Source organism: Falco rusticolus, chromosome 8 (assembly GCF_015220075.1).
Source record: "Falco rusticolus isolate bFalRus1 chromosome 8, bFalRus1.pri, whole genome shotgun sequence".
NCBI lineage: Eukaryota > Metazoa > Chordata > Aves > Falconiformes > Falconidae > Falco > Falco rusticolus.
In genome coordinates, this window is record NC_051194.1 from 30621793 (window position 1) to 30644658 (window position 22866).

Below are 22866 nucleotides of genomic sequence, written 5' to 3' on the forward strand. Positions count from 1 at the left end.
TAGAAAACACATTAATTTTAGCACCAAAATAAGATAATTTAGCTTAACATAAAGAGATGTTTTAGGAATGTGGCAGTGTACAATGTAACAGTATCAAACCGTCAGGGCACAGCTGGATCTCCGTAAGGAACACTTCAAAGTTTCCTATTCAGCACTTACTCAGAATTCATGAAACAAAGTTTCAGACAAGTTTTCTTATATAAAAGTAGTAATGCAGAATATTAATCTATTGCATACTTCAGAGTCTTTACCAGCTACCAGAGTATTTAACCACATACTTCTGTTCCATTCGTACACCATCTCAGCGTGACTACGGCTCCATTGGACATAAACTTCTGTGACCACATCGCGTCAGAAACAGAGTTTTAGGTTAGCAGAATGAAAGTTGAGAAGTGGAAATGGCACCACCCTCCTCCTTATGGTCTTCCAATAACATTAGAAGAAAAAACTTCATGCTAGTCTGTGAAGGCCTCTTTAAGTGTCACCATGTACGGAGCAATTTCTTAGTCACCAGTAGCTATATATTTAATATTAGCTAAGAACTACAAACGACATCCATTTGACATGCTACCCATCTAATCTCATCTACTGCAAGATCTAAACATATCACGCTTTGTCACAGGGTGGAACTGCCACAGATCTCTGATAAGAACAAGCACAGCAGCCTTCAAAACTACTCTTGCATCTGAAAGCTAAGCCTTCCAGGCATGCTAGAAATCGGCAAAATCACCTCACTCAGAAACTTGCTTTCAGAGTGAATGGGGTCTCCTTCCTTCCTGCGACGGGTATCTTTGGGGAAATGTAGAAGGAACAAAACAAAAACAAACAAACAAACAAAAAAAAAAAGAAGGAAAGGAGGAAATCTCCTTAACACACTCAGGAAAACGTGGCTGCCCGAGGAGAAAGAAACACGGCTGAAGCTCTGGGGATCACAGAGGAGGAAGGATGAGTATCCGTCCTGCGCTCGCACCTAACCAAACACTGGGGAGCGCAGGGGGAGCGCGAACCCCTCGCACCTCGGGCGAGGCACGGCAGAGCGCTGTCACCCGCCAGCTCGGCCCGGGGAGCCCAACCCCTCCACACACGCCCCCCTTCCCGGGCAGGGCGGGCACCCGCGGCTGAATGCGGCGGGGGAAGGAAAGCGCTTTCTCCAGGACCGCGGGCACAGCCGTGCGTAGGATGGGGCCGAGGTCCGGCGGGCGGCGGGGAAGCGGGCGACACCCGCTGCCTCCGACCACCGCCGGACGCCGGCGGGACACGGGCGGCACACACGGGCGCGCCGCTACCGCACGGCACGGCGCGGCGCGGCCCACCCGCCCACGCGCGACGTGAGGGGACTCAGCTCCCCGCCCGACGCGAGGCGGGGCCCGGTGTCGCACCCCTCAGCCCCGCGGGCCGGGGCCGGGGCGGGCGAGGCCTCTTCCCCGCGACACGCCCGGCGACAACTGTCAGGCACGGCGGGGCTGAGGGGGCAGCCGCCGCGGAGCCCGCCTCCCGCCTCGCACGGCCGCTGGGGGCTCGCCGCAGCCCCGTCCCCGCGACAGCGGCGGTACCTGAGGCCGCGAAGGGGCCCGGAGCTCCGTCCGGCGGCAGCACCGCCCGCTTCCCTCCCCTCCCTCCCGCCCGCCCTCTAAGATGGTGGTGTGCGCGAGCGGCGGCAGCGACGCCGCGCGCCGAGAATCCATCCCCGAGGTTGCGAACGAGCGAGCGCCGGCCCCGCCCCGCCCGCAGGCCGGCCCCATCGAGCCGCTCGGCCAGCCGCTCGCCACCCCTGCCGGCCCCAGCCCCCGGGCGGGGGTTCCCGCGGCGCGGCCTGGCGCGGTGGGCGGCTGAAGGGGCAGGTGGGGGGGGGGCGCCCTGCCCCCGCCCCCTCCCCACCCCGCCTGGCGGTTGGGACGCGGAGCCCAAAGGTCTCGGCGCGTAAGGGGCCTGCGGTGCTGGTGCCCGTGCCGCGGTGTTGCCGGCCGCCGCCAGCGCCGGGGAGGCGGGCCCCTAGCCTTACTGCACGGCTTGCTTGGAGGCACAGGGCGGTACGGTGCTGGGCTGGAGGCCGGGGTCCCGCCCAGAGCTGGCGGGGGGCGGCCGGTGCCTTCCTGACCGGCGAGCCCGAGGAACGCGGTATCCCGGCGCCTTACGAAGGCGAAAAGCCACCACTGGGCTGGGTAAAAGTGTATTAACCCGGCGTTGTGCTCGCTTCACCCCCTGCGGCTGGGCGGTTGTGCCGCGGCCCCCGCGCAGCGCTGCCGGCCGCCCCCCCTAGGCTGACCACCTGGCTCGGACGGAGAGCTCCTTCGCACAGCCCAGCCAGGACGCAGCACTTACACAGCCTTTTTCGAAGCAGGGAGATAAGCAGGTCAAAACCAGAAAGAAACCAAAAGGTGGAGGAGCAGAGAAGGCAGAGGAAGAGAGCACGAACTGGGGAACTAGAGATGGAGAAGTGGGATGGAGCTTGCGGCTAGTCTGTCAAAAAGAGGGAACAAAGAACAAACCAAGTGAGCAAGACCCTTCAGAAATGACCCGAAGTGTCCTGAGATGGTGGAAACTTTGTTTCATAGTTCCCCTCATCTTCACACTGCCGCACAAAATCTCACACGACCAGGAAGGAAGTGGTGGCAGCTAATTATATTCTCAACATAGGTGTTTGTTTCACTATCAACACACTTCTAATATAATTACAAAAGTGAAATTGTGTAAGCTACATTAAAGCACAGTTACCTTAAATTTAATTTTGAGATGCATAAGTTTCAGACTAACCAAGCTGTAAAAGGAAATACTAGGAAAACTTAAAATCTACCCAAAAAATAGTGATTAAAATAAATTCATCTAGGCTTAGATGAAATTGCAGAATCAGGTTCTGGTCTTGTTTGTGTTGGTTTTGTAGTCCACATTACTTCTTTGTAGTCAATGTTGATTTGTATTTAAGAATTGAGCTCACAATGCCAACCTAAAGATAACCAATGGTGTATGTAATGTGTTGCAGATTATTCAGTATTCACCTGCTAACACAAATGCATCATTTTGCAGAATTCAACTATGATGTATTTTGGGAATTTTAGAGTGAAACCTGCTAGGAAATAATAGAAAGCAATGTATACAGATGAGTGAAAAGGTAAATGATATTTAATTGTAATTTGGTGATACATATGATAGAGCTGTGAAATTAATTTGTGTTATTCACACATACAAACTCTTGAAATAAAACAAGATATTTCACCCTTCCTAAAAGTTATTGAAGAGATCCGTTATCTCTCATAAAAAAATCTCTTGCTATCACCTGTCTGGGTAAGTGTTACTGTTGGACTTGAATTATTTCCTGTATAGAAATAAAACAAACTTCTTAAGAAGAAAAACCTTTTAAAAACTTTTAGCCTGAAACTAGTTTGGTGGGGGTTTTTGTGAGCCTTCCTTTCTTAATATAGCTGTATTTTTGTTTGCATATAGTAGCACTAAGAGACATGCAACAAGCTCGATTCTTCATAAAACTGGTTGTGAGAAGTAGTAAGATACCATCCCTGCCCTGAAGCATTTATAGTCAAAATGGCACAAGAAAATTCAGTGAATTATGCTCTTGGTTCAAACTGTCTTTTTTTGATGTATTCTGTATATAAACTATACTGTATAGATCTACTATGCTTCTGTCCTCACTACCTTCTGCCTTGAAGCCAAATTTGCCAAAACATGCAATACAGTGCTTTTACATGAAACTTTGACTTTACAGTTTTGGAAAGAGATTCTGGGTAAAATGTATTTCTTAGACATAACTGCAGGAAAATAGCAGTCCTCTTGAAATGGCATTTCCTGTGGAATTTGGAGGAGCTGAAAATTATATAAAATGTAAATACAAAAATGTAATGCATCTGACAGCATCTAATTTTCTTTGGTCTTGCACATCTTTGCTCCTAAGTATTTATACTGGGACTCAGTAAACATGCATGGCTTATCCAAGGTCAGTTATTAATAAGCAGCAAAACCCAAGAAGATAACTAAAGAGTTATGACTACAGTACTCTTGACAGAGAAACTACACATAACATTTTTTATAGCTAATAGTGCTTTTACTAAATGGTATCTTGGAAAATATGCATAATTTATATTAAAATGGGCTGAATGTTTTATATTAAAAAAAGCTGTGTGTCTTCTAGTGAACAGCGAGTATAAGACAAAAGGGAAGGAGCAGATTCGCAGCCTCTTCTGCCTTACGTGCTCACACAGTGATAGAAAAGCTCTGGAAAAGGGGAATTAACCTTTGAAAGCTAGCACAATAAAGCTCAGCTTGGTTTGCTGCCCCTGGCAAGTGCTGTCCCACAGTGAGTGGCAGTAGCTGGTGCTAGGGATGGCAAAATATCTGGAGATGCACAGATTTTGTATCTTTTTTCCTTTAATCTCCTTTGACAGTGGAAAGCATATGAAATCCCAACTGTGAATTGAAACCTTGAAACCGTCTTTCTGAGTGTAGCTCCACATGTCTTCTCTTGTATGTGAATTTTCTTCTCTATCTTTTATGAGGCTAGGTAGTTTGCATCTCAATGTGGCAACACAGCTAAATCCAACTCGTTAATGTTTTGATTTCAAATGTTTTGACAGAGGCAGGCAAACAGGAGAAAACTGCAGTTCTTAAGGGGGAGTGCCAGGCTTCTCTTCATCACAGGATGAAGCACTTAGGTTGTAGTTCCTGAGGCATTTGAAGAAAAATGGGTCAGCATTGTCAGAAGCCCAGAAGTTTGTACTTTTTACACTTAGAAGTATCATAGGACTTCTGTATTTTTAGCTCTTGACTAAGTAATTTGTTTCCTATTGTAGAAGTTCATGATGTTTTTGTGTCTTCTCTGAAAGAAACTATTATAAGAACAATTTCCCTTTTTTTTCCTTTTTTTACTGTTCCTTTTTTAGGAATTAGCGTTTCAGCAATCACATATAATAAAACTATGTATCTTGCAAATATACACATATTGCATATTTATTTTTCTTGCTGTGAATATTTTCATTACATAAATAGCTATTTTATAGGGAAAGCAAAATTGTATTTATTTCCCAGCAGCACTGTAATATTTTCATAAGAGAAAACATCCTCAATTTTATTTTACAGACCTGCTAAATTGTACTTATAAAGAAAATGTGAATTTGGTTTCTGCTCATGTATGTTTTACTTATGAGAACATAATAGCTGAGTTGGATGAAATAGATCAGATCCCAAGAAGGAAATTCAATACTCGGTAGGTCTCATAACAGATCTTTACAAAGGACTTGAATCTACTTATTTTAGACACATGCTTCCTTCAGAAGCATTTGGATCAGATATTTGATGAACAAGATCTTCATGTTGATAAGCAAGACAAAGCAGCAGAAGAAAATGTATTAAAATTTAAACTGACAAAGTCAGTTTTGATCGGCTTCTTTCCTCCTTAGGGGAAGGATACATCCTTCTGAAGTGTTCAGGACTAGACTTGGCATAGGATGCATGGCAGCAGTGTTTCCCCCTCTTCCTCTGGCTTAGACCAGAAGTCTATCTAGCTCAGAATTGTGTCTGCCTGATGACTTGTAATGGATGCCTGGGAAAAGGGTACTGGAAAAAAGGCACTTACAGAGTAGTTGTTTCCATGGCACATCCTTGTAGTTTTTAGAAATAAATGGCTTACAGCATCCTTATCTGGAAGCCTGTAATTCAGCCAATATATTTAATAGGTCTTGATGGACCTGTGAGCTTGGCTGATCCCTTCTGTGAGCCCAGTTATACTGTAAAACATTAGCTGTTAAGGATTTATTTAGGAATTTACTTGTTTAGGTAAAAGAAAATGTTTTGTTTTGCTTGGGTTTAGGCCAATGGTTAATAATCTTATCACATAACTTGTATTTGTTGTTCCACTTCACCTTCTTTGCACTATTTGAGATTTAACGTGTATTACAGTTGTCCTAAACTGCCCTTGAAGTGTCCTCCCATCCTAAGTCCCACTTTGCATGAAGCCAGTGGTGACTGAGGGAATGGTTTTATTGCTCGACTATCCTCATCGCTTTCTCCTGCTTCTGAGCCAATTCTTGAGATGATGAAGTGAAAACATCAAAATTTGGATATATTATGAATTAGACTGCGATAGTTACAATTTTGATTTTGTTCTCACTCCTCTTTTGTGTATTTACAAACATTTCCTATTCTTTATCCTTGCTGAGCTGTTGTGCAGCTGTTTTCTTAACTGTTTTACCTTATGACAAGGCTCTAAGAAACTTCAGAGCTTTAAAAGGTAGTATTTTGAATAGAATTTATGCTGATTACTATGAAAACTACCAGTACTTACAGGAAAAATGTTACACTGCAGATGTATTAGAAGCAAAACCCGCAAAACCCGCAAATATTTTTGCAATGTAGCTTTTAATAGCTGTAGAAAATGAACTAGAATTGAGAGCTTTTTCTGCTTCCTACTGAACATTACTTGCAAATATTAGCTAGTAATAAGATTACAGACTAGTAAAACAACTCGTTTAGGGAACTTGTCATTACTTATTTCAGTCTCTTTACTCTGATGATTTATAACAGTGAAGAAAACAGGAATCTTAATTGGCAATGGGATTTCTCAGACTGAAATTTACTGAATTGCTATCACAATTATTTTCAGTAGATGAATAATAGTGATCATAATTGTTTAAAAAAGACAATTTAAAAAAACATTTGGAAGCCTATCCAAGCAAAACAAAAAGTAAATGGAAAGTAAACCTTTCAAAGGTGTTCTGAATTACAGAATTACTGCCACTGAGAAAAATCATATGTTGGGGGGGACTGCATGTGTAACCTGCATGCATGTTGACAAGTAGAGAGTCATTTGAATACCATAGCTAGCAGAAATGCATGTGTGAGCATGAGTACCTGTTCTGTCTGGAGATGTAATCCAAAAATCCAAACAGGCCTTAACAGAGTTTTATGTGATTTTTACTTACACTGACTATTCTCATAAAAGCAACTTTCTAAAGGTCAAGTCAGGCAGTTTTCCCAGCACAAGGCTAAACAGTTGGAATTACATGTATTCTGACACTGTATGTTCAGGAGAACACGGAACAGATTTTTATATTTGTGCTTTTGCACATTCCTGTATGAATAATCACAATGATTCATTGAGGCTCATTGCAACATAAGGTACTATTCAAAGTGAATTGCAGAATTGCCCAATATGGTAATAGTTAACTGATCTCTCGCTGGGCATGCATAATAGTCAAGCTAAGTCAGGTATTCTCATAAGAGAAAGGCTTAAAGCAAAGGAACAAATGTCCCACATTGATTCTTACAGTATTAGCATGGGAGACATACAATGTATTTATAGGTTCTATATATAGAATATGCAAATGGCTTAAACTGGAAGTTATTCTGCAGGGAAATACAGGAGGGAAAGTTTCTGTTTTTCACATTTTGTAACGTTAACAAGTACCTATTCTGTCTTCAGTGCAGATGCTCTTAAACTGCACCAAAAATGAAAGTTTATCAGATGAGAAATTGCACTGAGAGCAGTACTGATTTTGGGCTTTGCCCGTGCATTTTCAAACAGTAAGGTTTCAAAATAATGTCCTTAAAGGCCAAGTTGGTTGGCTTGTTAGGATGGCACAACAACTTGAAAAGGCATGCAGCGCTCTAAATAGGTAGTTTAATGCCCCTATTCTTACAATGAGGGCTAAGGTAATTCATGTAATATGTTTGTCTATAAGATTTTGCTCAACTTAGATATTCATTAGCATAATTTGCCAGTGTTTGCTTTTAGTACAGCTTTCTAAGTGGTAGAGTGAGTGAAACACTTGGATACGCTATTTCTATTAATTTTGATATATTTCTGGTACTAGACATGTGAAGAGCACGTTCTTACAAATTGACTGTGGTCTTCTTCAAAGACACCTATATAATCCTTACAGTGGCTGACGCAGCACTGTAGAGTTGCAAATCAGCTTTTATACTTTTTGATGAACCATTATGGTATTATCTCAGGAAAATTTCCTACAGTCCTTCAGCATGACAAGCAAAACCCCTCAACTTTACAGAAACGAGTTAACAGTTTCTTTCTCTGTATGTTACCAAACAGACTGAATAAACCCAATATGGAGGTACCCAGCATTCAGAAATAGTGCTGTGAATTTTTTTTGCGTTTTTTATACATGCAGCAGTGTCACTAAAAATAGATTTATTTTTTTATTTATTTATTAAGGAACACAGTATTTTTTAAGTGATTCCACTGTTGACTATCTTGACTATTACTTTTCATTGTTTCTAAATAAATCACACATCTTAACAAGAAACTTGGGCTCCAGATAGCTGTGATAATTGAAAAAGGCACTGCACGAGCTGTACATTGCTATCTCCCTGCTCTGCTGGAGAGAGCATTCCTTATTCTGCTGGAGGGAACATTCCTTATCCTGCTAGAAAGAAGGCAGCCAAATTATTTAAACCATCAGAGAGGATATTTTTAGTTATGTCTCATTTTATCTAGAGACAATTAGGGAGCGCTTATACATGATTCTGCCATATAATATCCAGCTGACTGGAAAGACTGGTACCATTTTCAAGCAGTACACTGCTGCATCCAGAGGACATCTGTCTGTTTGAGTTCCAATTCTAGTTCTCCTCTCCTCCCTGCATTATCTTCAAGCACAGTAAGAGTAAGAACGCACAATGACCATAGCTGTGATACAGTAGCTTTTAACATACATTGCCTTCTAAAAGCTAATCTGAGGAGTCAACTGTTTGGATCAACTGAAGAGAATATATTTTTTTAAAAAGTCACAGAACAAGGAAAACCCCAAAAAGGTACAATACAAGTGTTTCTAAACAACCCTCTTATGAAAAGCCATTTAGAATGATGGTTCAAATATTTGCAGCAAAACCCTCTCATAAGTTGGTAACAACAACAAGTGTCTCAGAACAGAAATGAATTTGTTTACCTGTCATGAATTCAATTGCTCACAGTTTCAAATGTTTGAATAGCTCAAAAATCCGTGGTGCCACTGCTTGCTCTACAACTCTTCATGCTACTACTTTTGTGAAATGACCCTCTTGGATCATCTTGATCCTCTGTTCTAAACATCGGCACTTACCTTGCTCTTATACTTGCCACTTTTTTAAGGCTTGGTTTTATCCCAGTGAGCTTCTTGTGCTCTGCTGGAAGCCTCATCGGTTACAGATACTACCTGCAATGGCTGCTAAACTGCAAACCAGCGACATACTGATTTGATTTAGCACAGGGATGACATCTCTGAATAAAAAATAAAAGATCACTAAATTAGAAAAGGTGGTTTTACATATGTTTGCAAGTTATCACAGGTTTTACTCAAATTAATGTTTTATGACATGGTGAACATGAAAGTTGATGCCTAAAGTACAACCACTAAGGCAGGTCAGATACGGCTGTGATTGATTTAGGTTCTCAGTTCTGTTGAAGTGTATAGTAAGTCATACAAAAAAGGTAGCAATACACATTTGTTCCAGCCAAGGAAGTAACTAGGTACAACTGAGAACACATAATAATGTTTCTATTACACGAGAAAGCACAGATTTTCGGACTATGGCCAAGCTATGTATTATGATTACTTGGCTCCCAGGTGTGATGACATAGAGCCTGTGCAGTATAGATACAACATGAAGGCAGAGGTTTGTATCCTGCTTTGCTCTTGTAGGAATCCTGCTGCCATCATGCTGTTAATTCACTTACAGAAGCTTTATAAAGGAACAAGATGTATTTGCTATGAGAAAGCACAGAATAGCAGCATAAAGATAAATGCTTCTGAATGGTAAAGCAAGCTGTAACTACCAATGCAGTGTTTCTCCGGACAGCATGACTTTTGCAGATTTTTGCCTCTGCCCAGAACATCCAGTTCCTACTTAAGTCATCACATTCTCAGTCAAATTCTTCCTTTATGTTTTTTCTAGATTTATCTTTTGATACAAATTTTGCTGTTATTCCTAGCAAATATAATGGGCAATAGTGGTGTTATCATTGTAATAGTCCAAGGATATAAGCAAGCCCCAGTTCATAAGCTTCTCTCTCTCCTTACATATTTGTTTCAGTGTACAAAGAATCACGGTTTGTTTTTTTCCATTTGTTATTTTTAAAAAAATAAAAGGTTGGACTAATTGTATTTTGAATGTTAATGGTTTTAGTTGATCTAAGTCAGAACTCTGGGAGAGCAGCCACATCAAATGAGATCCTGGTAATTTGCCATGACTTCACCATGTGCAGTTCCATGAAATTACATGCCTCCCATATGGCTGTTGCTATAGCTATGCCAAAATCAACCAGTAACACTATAATTTGGCTTGTGGCCCTTCCTGGAAGAAAGCTACATACATCTTATATCAGGGCAGATAAAACATTTTCTTTATTAGCTCTCTGTAGTATTCCACCAACCATTGGAAAAACTTATTTATATTAAAATACTCAGAACATGATGGATAAATGATTCAGCAATGCACTTTGTAATGAATACTTACAATAAAGTGAATATTGTCTAATGAATAACGTAGACCTGATTTTCCTTAGCTGATTCTCTAGCTTTTATTGTCAGCTTTCCTTGGGCTTAAGGGATGTTTACTGTGATGTACTGGATATTAACCTGTCTTTTAAATTCAGTTTATACCAATCTACATTGCCATATGCTGACCTGGGCAAGATCAAATTGATTCTCAGCCCTCCTGAGCATTTCCAAAATTCCTTCATCCCTGCAACTTTTACTTCCTTTTGTTTTTTCTTGTTCCTCACACTTTACTGTGCTTCCCAGGCCTCGATCTATATATGGATTCACAGAGTTGTTCTTTCTGCGTGCTCAAGGGCAGGCCATTAACTGCATGAAAACAATCCAGAATGAGCAGGATGTTGAAAAGCTTCCCACATAGCTTAGGAGTGATTTGTAATGCTTTTATCTAGGTACGCACTTCTCCAGGCTGAAGGACTTATGACATTTCAATATGTGTTGCTGGAGCTAGTAAATCATACCTGCATCATGGAAAATTTTGGAGCCCCAAGACTTATATATAGATTGCGGAAAGTTGTCTTAAAATTCTCTCCATCTGAATCAAACTGTTAGATTGCTCCTGTGCTTACTTGTTGACTAGTAGAAATACTTTCCTGAACTTTTATCTTCTCCTTCCTTACGCATGCATTTGTATTCCCCTGCATTCTCTTGTCTTCTATTTACATTGTAAACTGCCTGGAGGCAGACAGCAACAGAAGTAGGGTTCTCTGCAATGGTAATTACTTCTGTTATCATGGATATTCAGGAAAAGATCACCTGTCTCCCACCTGTGCTTATAAAAGCTGGACTGTGATGCATCATAGAATGTTGATACTGCTAGATTATGTGTGCTGTACAAGATGGTACCAGAATAATGCAATTTAGGGTTTTATTCCCTCCCATTCAATTGGTAAGATTGAAAACATACTAAGACATTGTCTCCACACATTAAAAATTTGATTATCTGGTACACCCTGAAACAGTGAAAAGCTTTGCGTAAGTTTGAAACCGACTTCTGGCCAAATAAGGATGAAAAGATTCAGAAAATTACACCACAAAAACAGACAGTAGGCTTTTCCTATTGCTGCTGTACTGAAGAAGTAAGCAAGCCTTGGCAAGAAAATTTTAAAATATGTCAGCACCACAATCCTGCTGAATCTAGCTGAATTTTAGCTTTATAACCTCAGTTTTGTAATTTGAACACACAGCTTTGATGCTAAACAACCCACCAAGATAATCTAAGATGCTAATGCATGAAAGTACAAAGGGTCTATAGAGGAAGGAAGCAGTATTGAAATTTGGATCGATCTATTTTAATTTTGATGAGTAATATGCCAAACTTGCATTTATAGTACAACAATGTGAGATAACATTGCTTAAATAGAAATCTTGCAACTTTATTTTATTAGACTGGCGCCTGGGTCCACAGCCACCTGAAGAACTCCATCTGGCAAGACTAATAAAACGAAACATGAGATCTCATGGCCAGGGAGTTCAGTCTTTTAAGTCCTTCCCTTGCAAAACTGTGATTGACTTGGCACTTTGATATTGAGAGAAACCCTATGCTTTTTGGTCCTCAAATGTAAATTCTACTGTAATTCAGTAAAATAAAATGCACCAGCACTGCTCTTTTTCAATGTCATTCTTAATGCAGACTCAGGAAGAACACGAACTGATAGCAAGAGATCACAGTAGAGTTACTTAACAGATTTGTTTCACTTTCCATATGAACTGCAGTAATTATTTTCTTTCCTGCTCAGTGTCCTACCATTTCACAGGAAACACTTGTACTCACAGGGAGGAAAAAAATAAATCCAGCTACTGGATATTTTCTGTAGAGTGCATTAAAGTAAGTGCTTGTGTGTGTGATTTAATGTTTCATAGTGAAACAATGCTTCTGTTAGCAAAAAGTCATCAGCATACTCTCACAGCAGTTCTGCTATCTGTCTTTTAACTTTGCTATTGAAGCTTAGCTAGACTAATTAGGAGCATTATTTGGAAATACTAGGTAATAATTTGTGGTACCTATGGTACACTGACAATTATGCTGTTCAAAACTCACTACAGCTGGGCACACTAACTTGGTAGTGCTGATCCCCTCTGTGGCAGCTCTGTGAGCTGTAGAACCAGGACATGACCTGGCAGCTCCACACCTTCCGCATGCCAGTTTTTTGGCCCTTGTAGCTCCTCTGGGGGGTTACTTGAACTTCTGCAATTGGAGTGCTAAGCCGCTTTCTCATTCCAGGTCTCCAGCTACCAGATGCAGCAGTTGAACCTGCTGTATATATAACCCTGAATACCAGGTAATAAAACCAAGAGGAAAGGGAAAAGTCCACATGGTACTTTATGTGATAACTGTATTATTTCTTTTTTATAAATATGTACCTATGCACACACAGAGGCAGGTACATTAAAAAAAAAGAAAGAAAAAAAAAAAAGACTATTTGCACTGTCTTTGAAAAGCTTTCAGACATACTCATCTTTCATTTTCTAGCACAGCATAGCTGCCAGGCTACACAATATCCTGCAGAAATACCTTTCATTATCTGTAAACTGCCTCATAATGTTCTATTCACAATTTGCTTTGACATTAAAATAAAAATGTTAATATTCTGAATATCTCCTTTCCTTGCTTATGTTCCTCAGGAATATCTGGCAGCCCACAGAAGCCAGATGGTGGCTTGAACTTCACAACTGAACTGTCTATCTGCTGCTAAAAAAAGGGATGGTTTTGATCCTTCCTATCTCCTCCAGAAGGGCATGTACCCAGCCCTTCCTTTGTGCTGGCACTAACACTTGTCTAACCCTACAGTGAACTCAGCGAATGAGCCTGTTAAATAGAGATAGCTTAAACTAAGCGGCTCTTGAAGAAGGAAGCAAGACCACTGTGAGGCTACCTTGAGGGCTAGTGGCTCCTCAAGGCATGTGGGGGCAACTGCAGTAACAGAGCCAGCAGGACTGGGGACTCACTGGCCTGGGCACGTTCTACAGTACGTGGTCGAGGTGAGGTGGGCAGACAGAAAGATAGTGGCAAAAAGAGTCCAGATCATCAGACAAGTTTGTGGTGGTGAAACAGGTCCGAGGTACAGCCAGAATGCTGCCTGCAGACCAGGCCTGGGGCCAGTGACAGTAGCCAGGGAGGCCCACAGGGACAAGGTAAGTTTAATACCAAACCAGAAAGCAAAGATAGGACAACATACACGGACAGCACAGCCCAGACAAAAACTGAGGGCCCAGAGCTGAGCTTTAAATGGGCCTCCTGTGCCCTTGGGCAGGGAGTGTGGAGTAGAAGCCCCAGGTGAGGCTGATGAGGCCCGTTGGTACACACTGAGCCCTGACAATTACTCCTTTTGATGAGCTACCCGTTCATCATGATTGTCCTCAGCCTGACATGGGATTATACCACACAGCTCACATCCTTACATTGCCAAGGCATAGCAGCAAGCAAAGGACTAAAAATACCTGCAAGACCCAATACTAGAACTGTTAAACCATTAAAATGATTTGAAACAAACAAACAAAAAGCATGTAGCTACAGTACACCATGGAGCTGGGGAGACCTGGGGACACAGCAGCCTATCCTTCAAGGCCTGAAGGGCTGTGAAAGGTGGAAATAGCAAACACTTAAGCAGATCTTTTGTATTTCTCCCACCTGAACACCGGAGTCCCTGCTGCACACGCTTTAGCCCAAAAATCCCTCAAGATGAGGGTGGGGGCCTATGTCTACTCCAAGGAAGCGCCGGCCGCCTCCGAGCTTGCCAGCGGGCGGTGGGGCCGGGCCGGGCCGGGCAGGGCCCGCTCGCTGCCGTGACAGGGAGCGGCGGCCCGGGGTCAGCGGGGCCAGCGCAGGAGGGGGGGAGAGCTGCCGGCCCAGCTGCACCCCGCCTCCGGCTGCGGGATTTTCAGGGATGTGGAGCGTGAAGTGTGGGGTCAGTGCTCCCGTGGGGAGGTCTCTGGGCAGAAGGTGCTTGAGGGTTTTCTCTGAAAACAGCTGAGGTGAACCCGGTTCTCGGGGAAGCTGGCCTGCCCAGGGCTGGTGCTGCGGGGCATTTGATACCTTCCCCAAAGGCTGTTTAATTTGCCGGCCCAGCCAGTGTCTGGCACTGCCAGCGAGTCCCGGGAGGAGCGTGGCCTCCCGCACTTGCCCTTCGGCGACACTTTTTGAGGAAAGTTTTTCAGCACCATCCTCACACCCTCTAACCCCCTCTCCTCTCAGGTTTTCAGCATTAACATACTACTCCAGCAGTCCTCGCCCGCACGCCGCCCCCGAGGAGGAGGAGGCCGGGGCGGGCACTGGGTAAGAACCCGCCCGCCCGCTCCGCCTCGCAGGGGCGAGGCCGCGAGATCAGACGTCAGCGCGGGCTGGGGCTGTCCGCCCGCCCTCGCCGCCGCGCGCAGGGAGGGGCGGGTCAGCCATCTTGGGCTCGCCGGGCCGTGCCTGCGAGCGGGCGGGGGAGGGAGCGCCCGCCTTGCGGAAGTGCCCTCACTCCCGCCGCCGAGCCCCGCCGGAGCGCGCCCAGGGCTGCCCGCCGTCCCCAGCACCGCCGCTACCGAGGAGCATGGCAGGGCGGCTTCCGGCCTGTGTGGTGGACTGCGGCACCGGGTGAGCGACGGCCGGGGCGGCCGCTGACAGCTCGGTGCCGCCCGGGGCGGGGCCGGGCGGGTTCCGCCGCTGCAGATGGCGGCGGGGGTAGCGCTGCCTGCGGCGGGGCCGGGGAGCCGCGCCCGAGCGGCCGCGGTGCCGGCAGCGGGAGGGCCGGGCCGGGCCGGCGCAGCAGCTGGCTGCCTTCGCGTCCCCTCCCCTCCCCTCGCTCTGTCCGGCGGGCCCGCCGCGGCCGCCCGGCGGGGAGGGGTGTCCCGGCGCGGCCCCGCTCCTCCCGCGCCGGCAGCCGGGTCGCGCCGGCTGCTCGCCCTCGGGCCGCCCCGCTGGCAGCAGCCGCCTGCGGCCCCGGTGCCGGCCGGGGCGCGGGGTCCCTGCGCGGCTGAGGAGCCGGGGTGGCGAGCGGGGAAAGGACGGTGCGGCTGCCCGCCGGCTCCCGGAGCGCCCCGCTGCTGGGGGTCTCTGCGCTGGCGGGTGCCGCCCGGGGGGCTTTCTCGTGCTGACTTTTTTTCATCTGTGGGTAATGTCATTTATTCTGTTACTTCTCTCTGTGGAAGAAAAAAACCCCTCCCCCTCCACGGAGCAAGCGCAGAGGAACTTCCTTAGTTTTGTCAAAGCCTCTTCCTGCTTTCGGGCTTTTATACCTTATAAGGCAGTTTTCAGTGTCAAACGTGAACCAAATGCGTTGTAGAAACTCTTCTTTTTACTTAGCAGCTGCCAGCTGGTGAAGAAAACGCGGTGCCGGCGGTGTATGGCACCGAAAGCGCTGCGGGAGGGAGGCCCTGGGGGCTCCTGCTCCCCGCTCCGGGGCGGCGGGCCGGGCGGCGGGGCCGGGCGGGGGTCGCACCGTGCCGCCGGCAGGAGCGCGCTGGGGGGTGACACCGCGCCATGCCCCGCCGGCTGCACCTGCACTGGGGTCTCTGCAGATGAAGTTATTTCATCTTAGGCATAATCCATCAGCCTTTCCCTGGAAAGGGAAGTACTTGTATATTTTCAAGGCTTTCCCTCTTTAGGTACCGCCGATAGCGTGCTGATTCTTTAACTCATCTTTTTGTTTCGCTTGTCCATCCTACTAAAAATAACTCAGTTTTCTCCATTAACGTGCTGTAGGTACAGATGTATATGGTACCCTTCAGAAAGGGCATGTTCTTTTGAAATCCAGGCACTTGTTTTTTGAAGGCACGTGCTTGCCTTCCCTTCAGGAGAATGTATTTGGTGTAGGATGTTAATAAATAGGTCTGTAATAAGTGCAGGTATATATGTGTCTATAACATCTGCATGTTTAGCAGTTGTATGAAGAAGTCACGCCTGTAGTTAGACTAAGGACTAACCCCTTGAATTTTACGGAATGAACGAAGCATAGCAGGAATGAGAGTGGGTGGCTGAGTGTAATGGAAGTATGTGTGAGTTTATCATGATACGTACATGCACTGTTTATCTTTCAAAACAAGATCTGTAACGTACTGTGCTGCATGCTGCTAGAGGTTTTTTCTTATCCCACACGTTTGTGCGTTGCAGGTAGTCCCATTAAAGTCAGCAATTACATCTCTATAGGTTTGCAAAATACAGGTGGTGATCACTGGTGTAGAGAGACTCACTTTGCACTCGCTTTCAGTGATGCCCAGCAGGAACAGCATGCTAGCGTACAGCTGCTGAAGAAATGACTTTGTCTTTTTTTAACGTGAGGGATATACTGAGGGAAATGAGTGTTAAAGCAAGTGTTCCTGGAGAAGATCTGTGTGTAAGTTCTCCATTAATCAACGTCAGTGCACAGAGCATATTCTGTAATTTTCTTGAAGATGATGTTGACCGATTTCCTGTTTTATTTATTTATTTTCCCCTCAGTCTTCAAAGATTTCTCTAAGATACTTTTATCTTTTGCACCTTTATTTTTGTGTTTTAGTGCAGCTAGACCTGCTCTGCTATCCAGGCTTTTCCTTTCTGGGCACTTTGTAGTCCAAGGTTGTTCTTCCCCGAAGTTCTGTTTCAGGAAACTGGGGGCAAAGGTGTTTAACATTGGAAATGTTACAGAGCATTGGGGTTATTGGAATTAATGGATTTCAGTAGGCAAAGGTATAAAGTGGTGAATATACATAGGAAAAAAAGTGTAGTACTTGAGATAAATAAGGAGCAGGTGGGTAGTAGTGCGGTGGGATGTGACAGCATAATCATGCTTGTACTTTTTTATTTTTCAATTGTGCAGCCCTCCCCGCCCATCTCATTTTGTGTGTGTAAGTGAGAACATGACGCACAAATTATGTCAGCCTTGTGTTCTGTGCGAATCAGTTGAGGTCTCATCTTTCACCAAAATGAAAGAAAGCAGACTAAGATAGCCCCTGAAAACAGGAAAAGAAAGAGGTTTCGAAAATACCACCAAAGCAGAAATGTTGAAAGGAACTGCCTTGTTTGGAACAGGGAAGGCTTTAGAAGTGCACAAAAATTCCAGTCAGTAGGTTGTTGTTTTTTTTTTAAGAGGGAAGGGATGATAATTAATTTACAGTCCAAGGAGAATTTACTTTAATCAGCAAAAGGGCACATGTAGGAGAGGTAATAAGGGTGTCTTCCTACGTGTCATATGCCTATAGCCACAGGTTTGGTTTGTTGATCTGAGTGTTTTTCTTGTGTGTGTATGTGTTCATTTTTTCCAGCTAAGATTGAGGTGAAGGAGATGGGTGAGAAAGGTGGCAGAGTTGTGCTTTTCAACATCAGCCGGCACAGATTAGACAAATTTTAAAAACATTTTTCAAAGCATGAAGAGACCAAAGCACAGAGGGGTTGGGGAGAACATGTGACATGTGCCTCTTGAGGTTTTAGCTGGTTAGTCAAACTTTATAGTGATCATCCAACTACATGTCAAACAGCTGGAGCTGGCAGGTGGGTGAAGTCAGTGACATAGCGGTCAGATTATGGGTGCAGCAGAAATTCTTCCAGTGTTATGTCTGTTACTGTGAAATTTGCATTCTTTGCTTAAGCAAACCTGATATCTAGAAAATAAGGTAATGGCTATCTAGTAAGAGCAGGTAAATACTTAATTGTGGTTTTAGGAAGCTACTTGTCTGAAGCAGCATCTTAACAGTACAGTTACAGACGTGGAAATGAAAAAGTTGAAGAGCTCAGTTAAACGCAATTGTTAAACCCAAGATTATTTCTTTCTATAATTGTTAGCATTGTCTAGTTTAGTTTTAAGTATATTGTCATAATGTTTGGAAATCTATAAAAGAATATCATGGGCCTTATTGTCAGGGAGGTCTTTGTCCATGTTAGTATTTAATTCAATTTTACTTGGCTGCTGTGAGCTCCTTCATTTCCCTTCTTTCCACAAAATGTTGGCACCATATCCCTCAACAACGAGCTATGAAGTAGCGCACCTATGTGGTGGTCTCTTCATATCCTTCAAGTACTGGCAGATGTTTATGATGCTCACTAACTCAGTATGTATGCTGTGAGTGAGACTTCCTTACATACACCACAGTCTGAAGTATTACATGCTTTTTAAAATAGAAGTATAGGAAAGTATACGAAAAGCACACCAAAGAAAGAAAAAGACTTTTTTCTTTGTTTTTTTTTAATCTCTGTAAGCTTCAGTCTTTTGCTGTGTGCCTTTTGGGTATTTGAATAGTTCTTGCCGCTTGTTCTACAGGCGAACACAGTGCAGCCTGCGAGCCATGATTAAAAGCTCTTCCTACGCCACTTCAGAATTTAGCTTGATTAGGTTGACAAGCTGGTTTTAGCTGTGTCTTTCTGTATGAATGCATTCCCCCCCCTTGTTATAAACTTGTGTAGCATTGAATTAGCTCATTTGGGATGACAGCCAATTGCAAGTGTTCAAATTAACAGCTCTTTAGCTGAGCTGAAGTAAGTGGCTGTATAACCTACTGCAGTTCCAAAATGAGAACTTAATTTTAGCAATGAAAGTGATTTAAAGAAAATTATGTGTATTTACTACACCTAAACTGTTTTCTGTAGACTTGTGTGCCATTTTTCTGGGGCTATGAGGGGGATCCATTCAATACTCGACTGTCACTGGTGACCAGCTTTTGGTAGTGTACCTGAGAGTCTTTTGTTGGTAGGGTCATGTATGTTGGTTAGCCTTCTCTTGAGTAAATTGGTTATGTGATTGTGTTGGAAAAAAAATCTGTTGTGTGGTAATCTTCTGTCATATGCTGCTAGACCCCTTTTTCACTTCCCTTACACAGTTTACAAAAATGTGTGTTTTGTTTTTTTCTTTTTCTTTTCTGAATACTAGGGGAGAAAAAGGTTTTTGGGTTAACTGGAGAAAGACTCGCTGTTCATGATGGGAGCACAAGAGTCCCTTGATGCCCTGGGTTCCCTCCAAGCTGAGAGCCTGGAAAATTGAGCCTGCTCAGGGTTTCCAAGCTTTTTCAACATGAAGTTGCAAGCTGTTGTTTGAAATGAGTCACATATATCTCTTGAGTTTCTTGGCTGTTCTGTTTCTGTAACCAGGTTTGCTGTGAATGAAGGGAGGACAAACATGGGTACGTGACAGCTTAAGTTGGCTGGTGCTCAGGTGGTACGCATGGTGGAATGAGGTTTGCGTTGGGGGACATCTCTACAAACTGCATTTCTCTAATGTTCGTGTCACACCTGTATAGCTTCATGCTGTTAAGTAGAGCAAAGTATGTATAGGTTGAGTGTCTTATGATAGGAAAAGTTATGACAGGATTATGTTGTTCTGTTTCTCCTCGGGGTTTTGACCTGGTAGTGTAATGTGTACAAGATCCATGAAAAGCTAATCATCTTCAATAAACAGCAAAGATAGGTGAGATGAGAAATCCAGTGTATGAAAACAAGGTAAGGGGAAGTAACAGCCTGTATTTTATTTGCTCTGCAACTTTTTTACTATCTTATACTGGACCTTGAAATAAGTTTCCTTTTCTAACCCATTCTGGAATGTTATTTCCACAGGTTTTCAAATTGTAACTTCTGTTTAATATAGGTATTTCAGCACTGTGATGTTCTTGCAGTTAATATTTCAACCGGATATCTTGTCATGACCTTTCGGGGGTTCCAGTCTTTATGAAAACATTCTCTTTTGGGATGAATTCGCTCTATGTTGTGTCATCCCACAAGTAATTTCTCAGTATGGAAAGCATGAACAATTTCTTAATGGAATATGGAAAAAATACTCTTCCAGGATTTTAGGAGTATCTTTTGCTTGCCAGTAGCTGAAGCGGTTAGAAAGGGAAGGGAAAATGCTTCATCCTTAACGTGGAAAAACGAGTTGTGCCAGATTGAGAATTGTGGTTTAATACATTTTTCTAAAAATAATTGCAAAGAGGTTCTAAAGACCCCTGATGACCTGTGGTGTCTCTTAAATAGTACGTCACAGTCCACATTGCAATGCTGAATGCACAGAACATACAGTATAACTAGGGATAACAGGAATTCAGTTAGGAATATATATATTCCTATACACACACACACTCTTTTTTTAAAATTCCATTATAGGAATCAGTTTTTTATCTCGTTTGAATGTGTGTCAGAAGCTATCCAAGATGCATGGCAACTTCCAGTCCTTCTGTTTCTGCTTTTCTTTTTCCCATGTCCCATTTAAGCTTTATTTTTGTGTGTGTGTATGTATATATGTAAGCGGGGGGGAGGGTTGGCAGCACACGGTTTTTCTGAGTAGAGGGCAAACCCACTTGCATCCATGGGCTGCGTCTGTAAAGTTAATGATACATGAGTCAACTTTATGTACAGCATTGCTGCTACCTGTGCGTGCATGGGAAGGTTGTGCAGTCGCTGAGCGCAGAGTCCAGCCCTGGCTGGGGGGAGAGGGCTGCGGGAGATGAGGGTTGTAGGTGTGCGTGGGTGGGACAGGGCAGGTTCCCTTCTTGTTTCTTGGGTTGTTGTTTAGTATCAGGCTTGGAACGTTCTGCCCAGAAAGCATGTTGATTGCATGAATCTCATGGACATTTTCATGTCTAAATCAATTTAAAATACAGTTTCTAGGAGTTCAGAAGTACTGTACAAGTTTCTGAGTAGTAATCTGTCCTCTACGTTGTTTTATAGGCACATATAAGAAAGTTTGAAGTTGGTCTTTTAGTTCATGCAATTTAAGAGTTTCAACATAATGTTTCAAAATTTAGTTTCATCATTGCAGACTTTCTTTGGGAAATGCAAAAAGGCTTTGACCATTTCAAACTGGTTTTAACTTTAATTTTGGATAAACATTCTTCATTTAAAGATTTTCCAAGGTAAAATAACTAAAACCATTTCAGTTTGTCCCCAGTGTAATTCATGAGTTCTTTATGGCTTTGTGTAGGAAAAGGACTCTCCATTGCTTTAATTCTTAATTTTTGGGTTGTTTTAGTCACTGAACTAAAATATATTTAAGTGTACCAATCTAACAAAACCTGTCCTTGGGTAGATGCTTAAAAATAGCAAACTGACTGCAAACTTGTTAAGTGTCCATAGCAGGATTATTTTAACCATCAAAACTAAGCATCTGTTCATTCCAACTGCTAGTGCTGATGTATTGGGTGCCCCCCCCCCCCTTTTTTTTTTTTTAAAACACTTGTCAACTAGGATTATATCCAAAATTGAAAAAGTCCTCATTTCATCTGCTGACTTAGTGTAGGGTATAACAGAATTTTTTTCCTTTTTGTTCTAATCATGATTTTGCATTGTTAAGACTAGACATGGAAAAACTCTAGATAAATGTAGATTGTTTTTTTTGTTTTTTTTTTTCTTCTGGGGTTTCCTTTTTCTCTTTATTATTCTCTTGTGGTCATTGTGAAAGTTTGCAGCTGTGCACAGGATGTGTTTTGGCATGCTCAGTCTGTAGAGAGCAAGATGCAGACAGGAGGTTGTCTGGTGGTACTTTGATTGTACCCGGCTATCAATGGATGAATCCAAATCTTAATTCTTTAGTTGGTGCAGTATCACTTATCTATTTTTTTTTCAGTATTAGCACTTTATTTGCCATGACTTGCCTTAGATTTATCATGCTGGTTATCATCTGCAAGAGCTTTCACAATATGATTGCATATTTGCAGTCAGACTTAAGAATCTCTTTTTAAATGATCTTATTAAATGAGACCTGTTTTTTATATTAAATAAAATGGTTTTGCCCACAGCTTAGTGGGGCATTTTTTTCCTGTGAGACAACTGTTTCTAATGGGAAGCCGACTTTTATTAGAAGCATGGGCTAACAACAATATGTAAACTGATGTTTTAATGCAGGCATGTGCTTGATGGAGAACACTCGGTTGCCTGCTGAAATGCTGAAGTGGTGACCAGTGTACCGGCCAGATTGGGATTGTGCTGAGGCAGGCTGCTGCAGTGCTTGCTGTGTGCTCCTTCTCTGCTGTCCTTGCTCTGTCTGTTTGGTTTCATTTTGCCCGCTGCTCAGATTGCTGTGATTGGGGCGATAGCGTAGTAGCTATTGGTTCAAAGCTGGAGCTCTCAAGTGCTGAAATTGTGCAAATAGCAAGCACAAATGCTCAGCTTTTTTTAAATGTGGAATAACTTTACAATTTTAGCCCCTCTGTTGCATTTGTTTGGAAAAACTTTCAAGTCAAGTTTATATGAGCTGTGGCTCTTTATACATCGTATGACTTATATTTTACCTATTTAATTTCTTAAGGTGCAAGATTTTGTCTACTTGGAAATTACATATTTGGTGATTGAATTGATCCCTTGTTTTATTTGTTGAAAAGTATGTGTAGTTTATCTAGTCTTTTGGGTTTTTTCTTCCTTATAGCTTTCTGTGCCATGTTCAGCTTAATTTGGGCAAATGATGTAGAAAATCGCCAAATTAATCTCCCC

At 43.3% G+C, this 22866-nt stretch overlaps 2 protein-coding genes across 5 annotated transcripts in view; one reads left to right on the top strand and one right to left on the bottom strand.

The window, feature by feature from the left end:
• The window catches only part of SLC35F5 (solute carrier family 35 member F5), a 39332-nt gene extending 36527 nt beyond the window's left edge, over positions 1-2805 (bottom strand). For 2 of the 4 annotated variants that reach the window (XM_037397173.1, XM_037397169.1), the window contains exon 1: positions 1554-1606. The gene's annotated coding sequence lies outside the window, so the exon portion shown is untranslated. Of the gene's footprint in view, positions 1-278; positions 1282-1553; positions 1607-2322 lie in introns of those variants that run through there. The other 2 variants (XM_037397170.1, XM_037397172.1) reach the window with 2 other exon arrangements.
• A 12066-nt stretch (positions 2806-14871) lies between these two features.
• ACTR3 (actin related protein 3) overlaps positions 14872-22866 on the top strand; it is a 32797-nt gene continuing 24802 nt past the window's right edge. Inside the window, exon 1 of the mRNA XM_037397271.1 lies at positions 14872-15078. Coding sequence (XP_037253168.1) covers positions 15035-15078 — 44 coding nt within the window. The 5' untranslated portion in view covers positions 14872-15034. The remainder of the gene's footprint in view (positions 15079-22866) is intronic.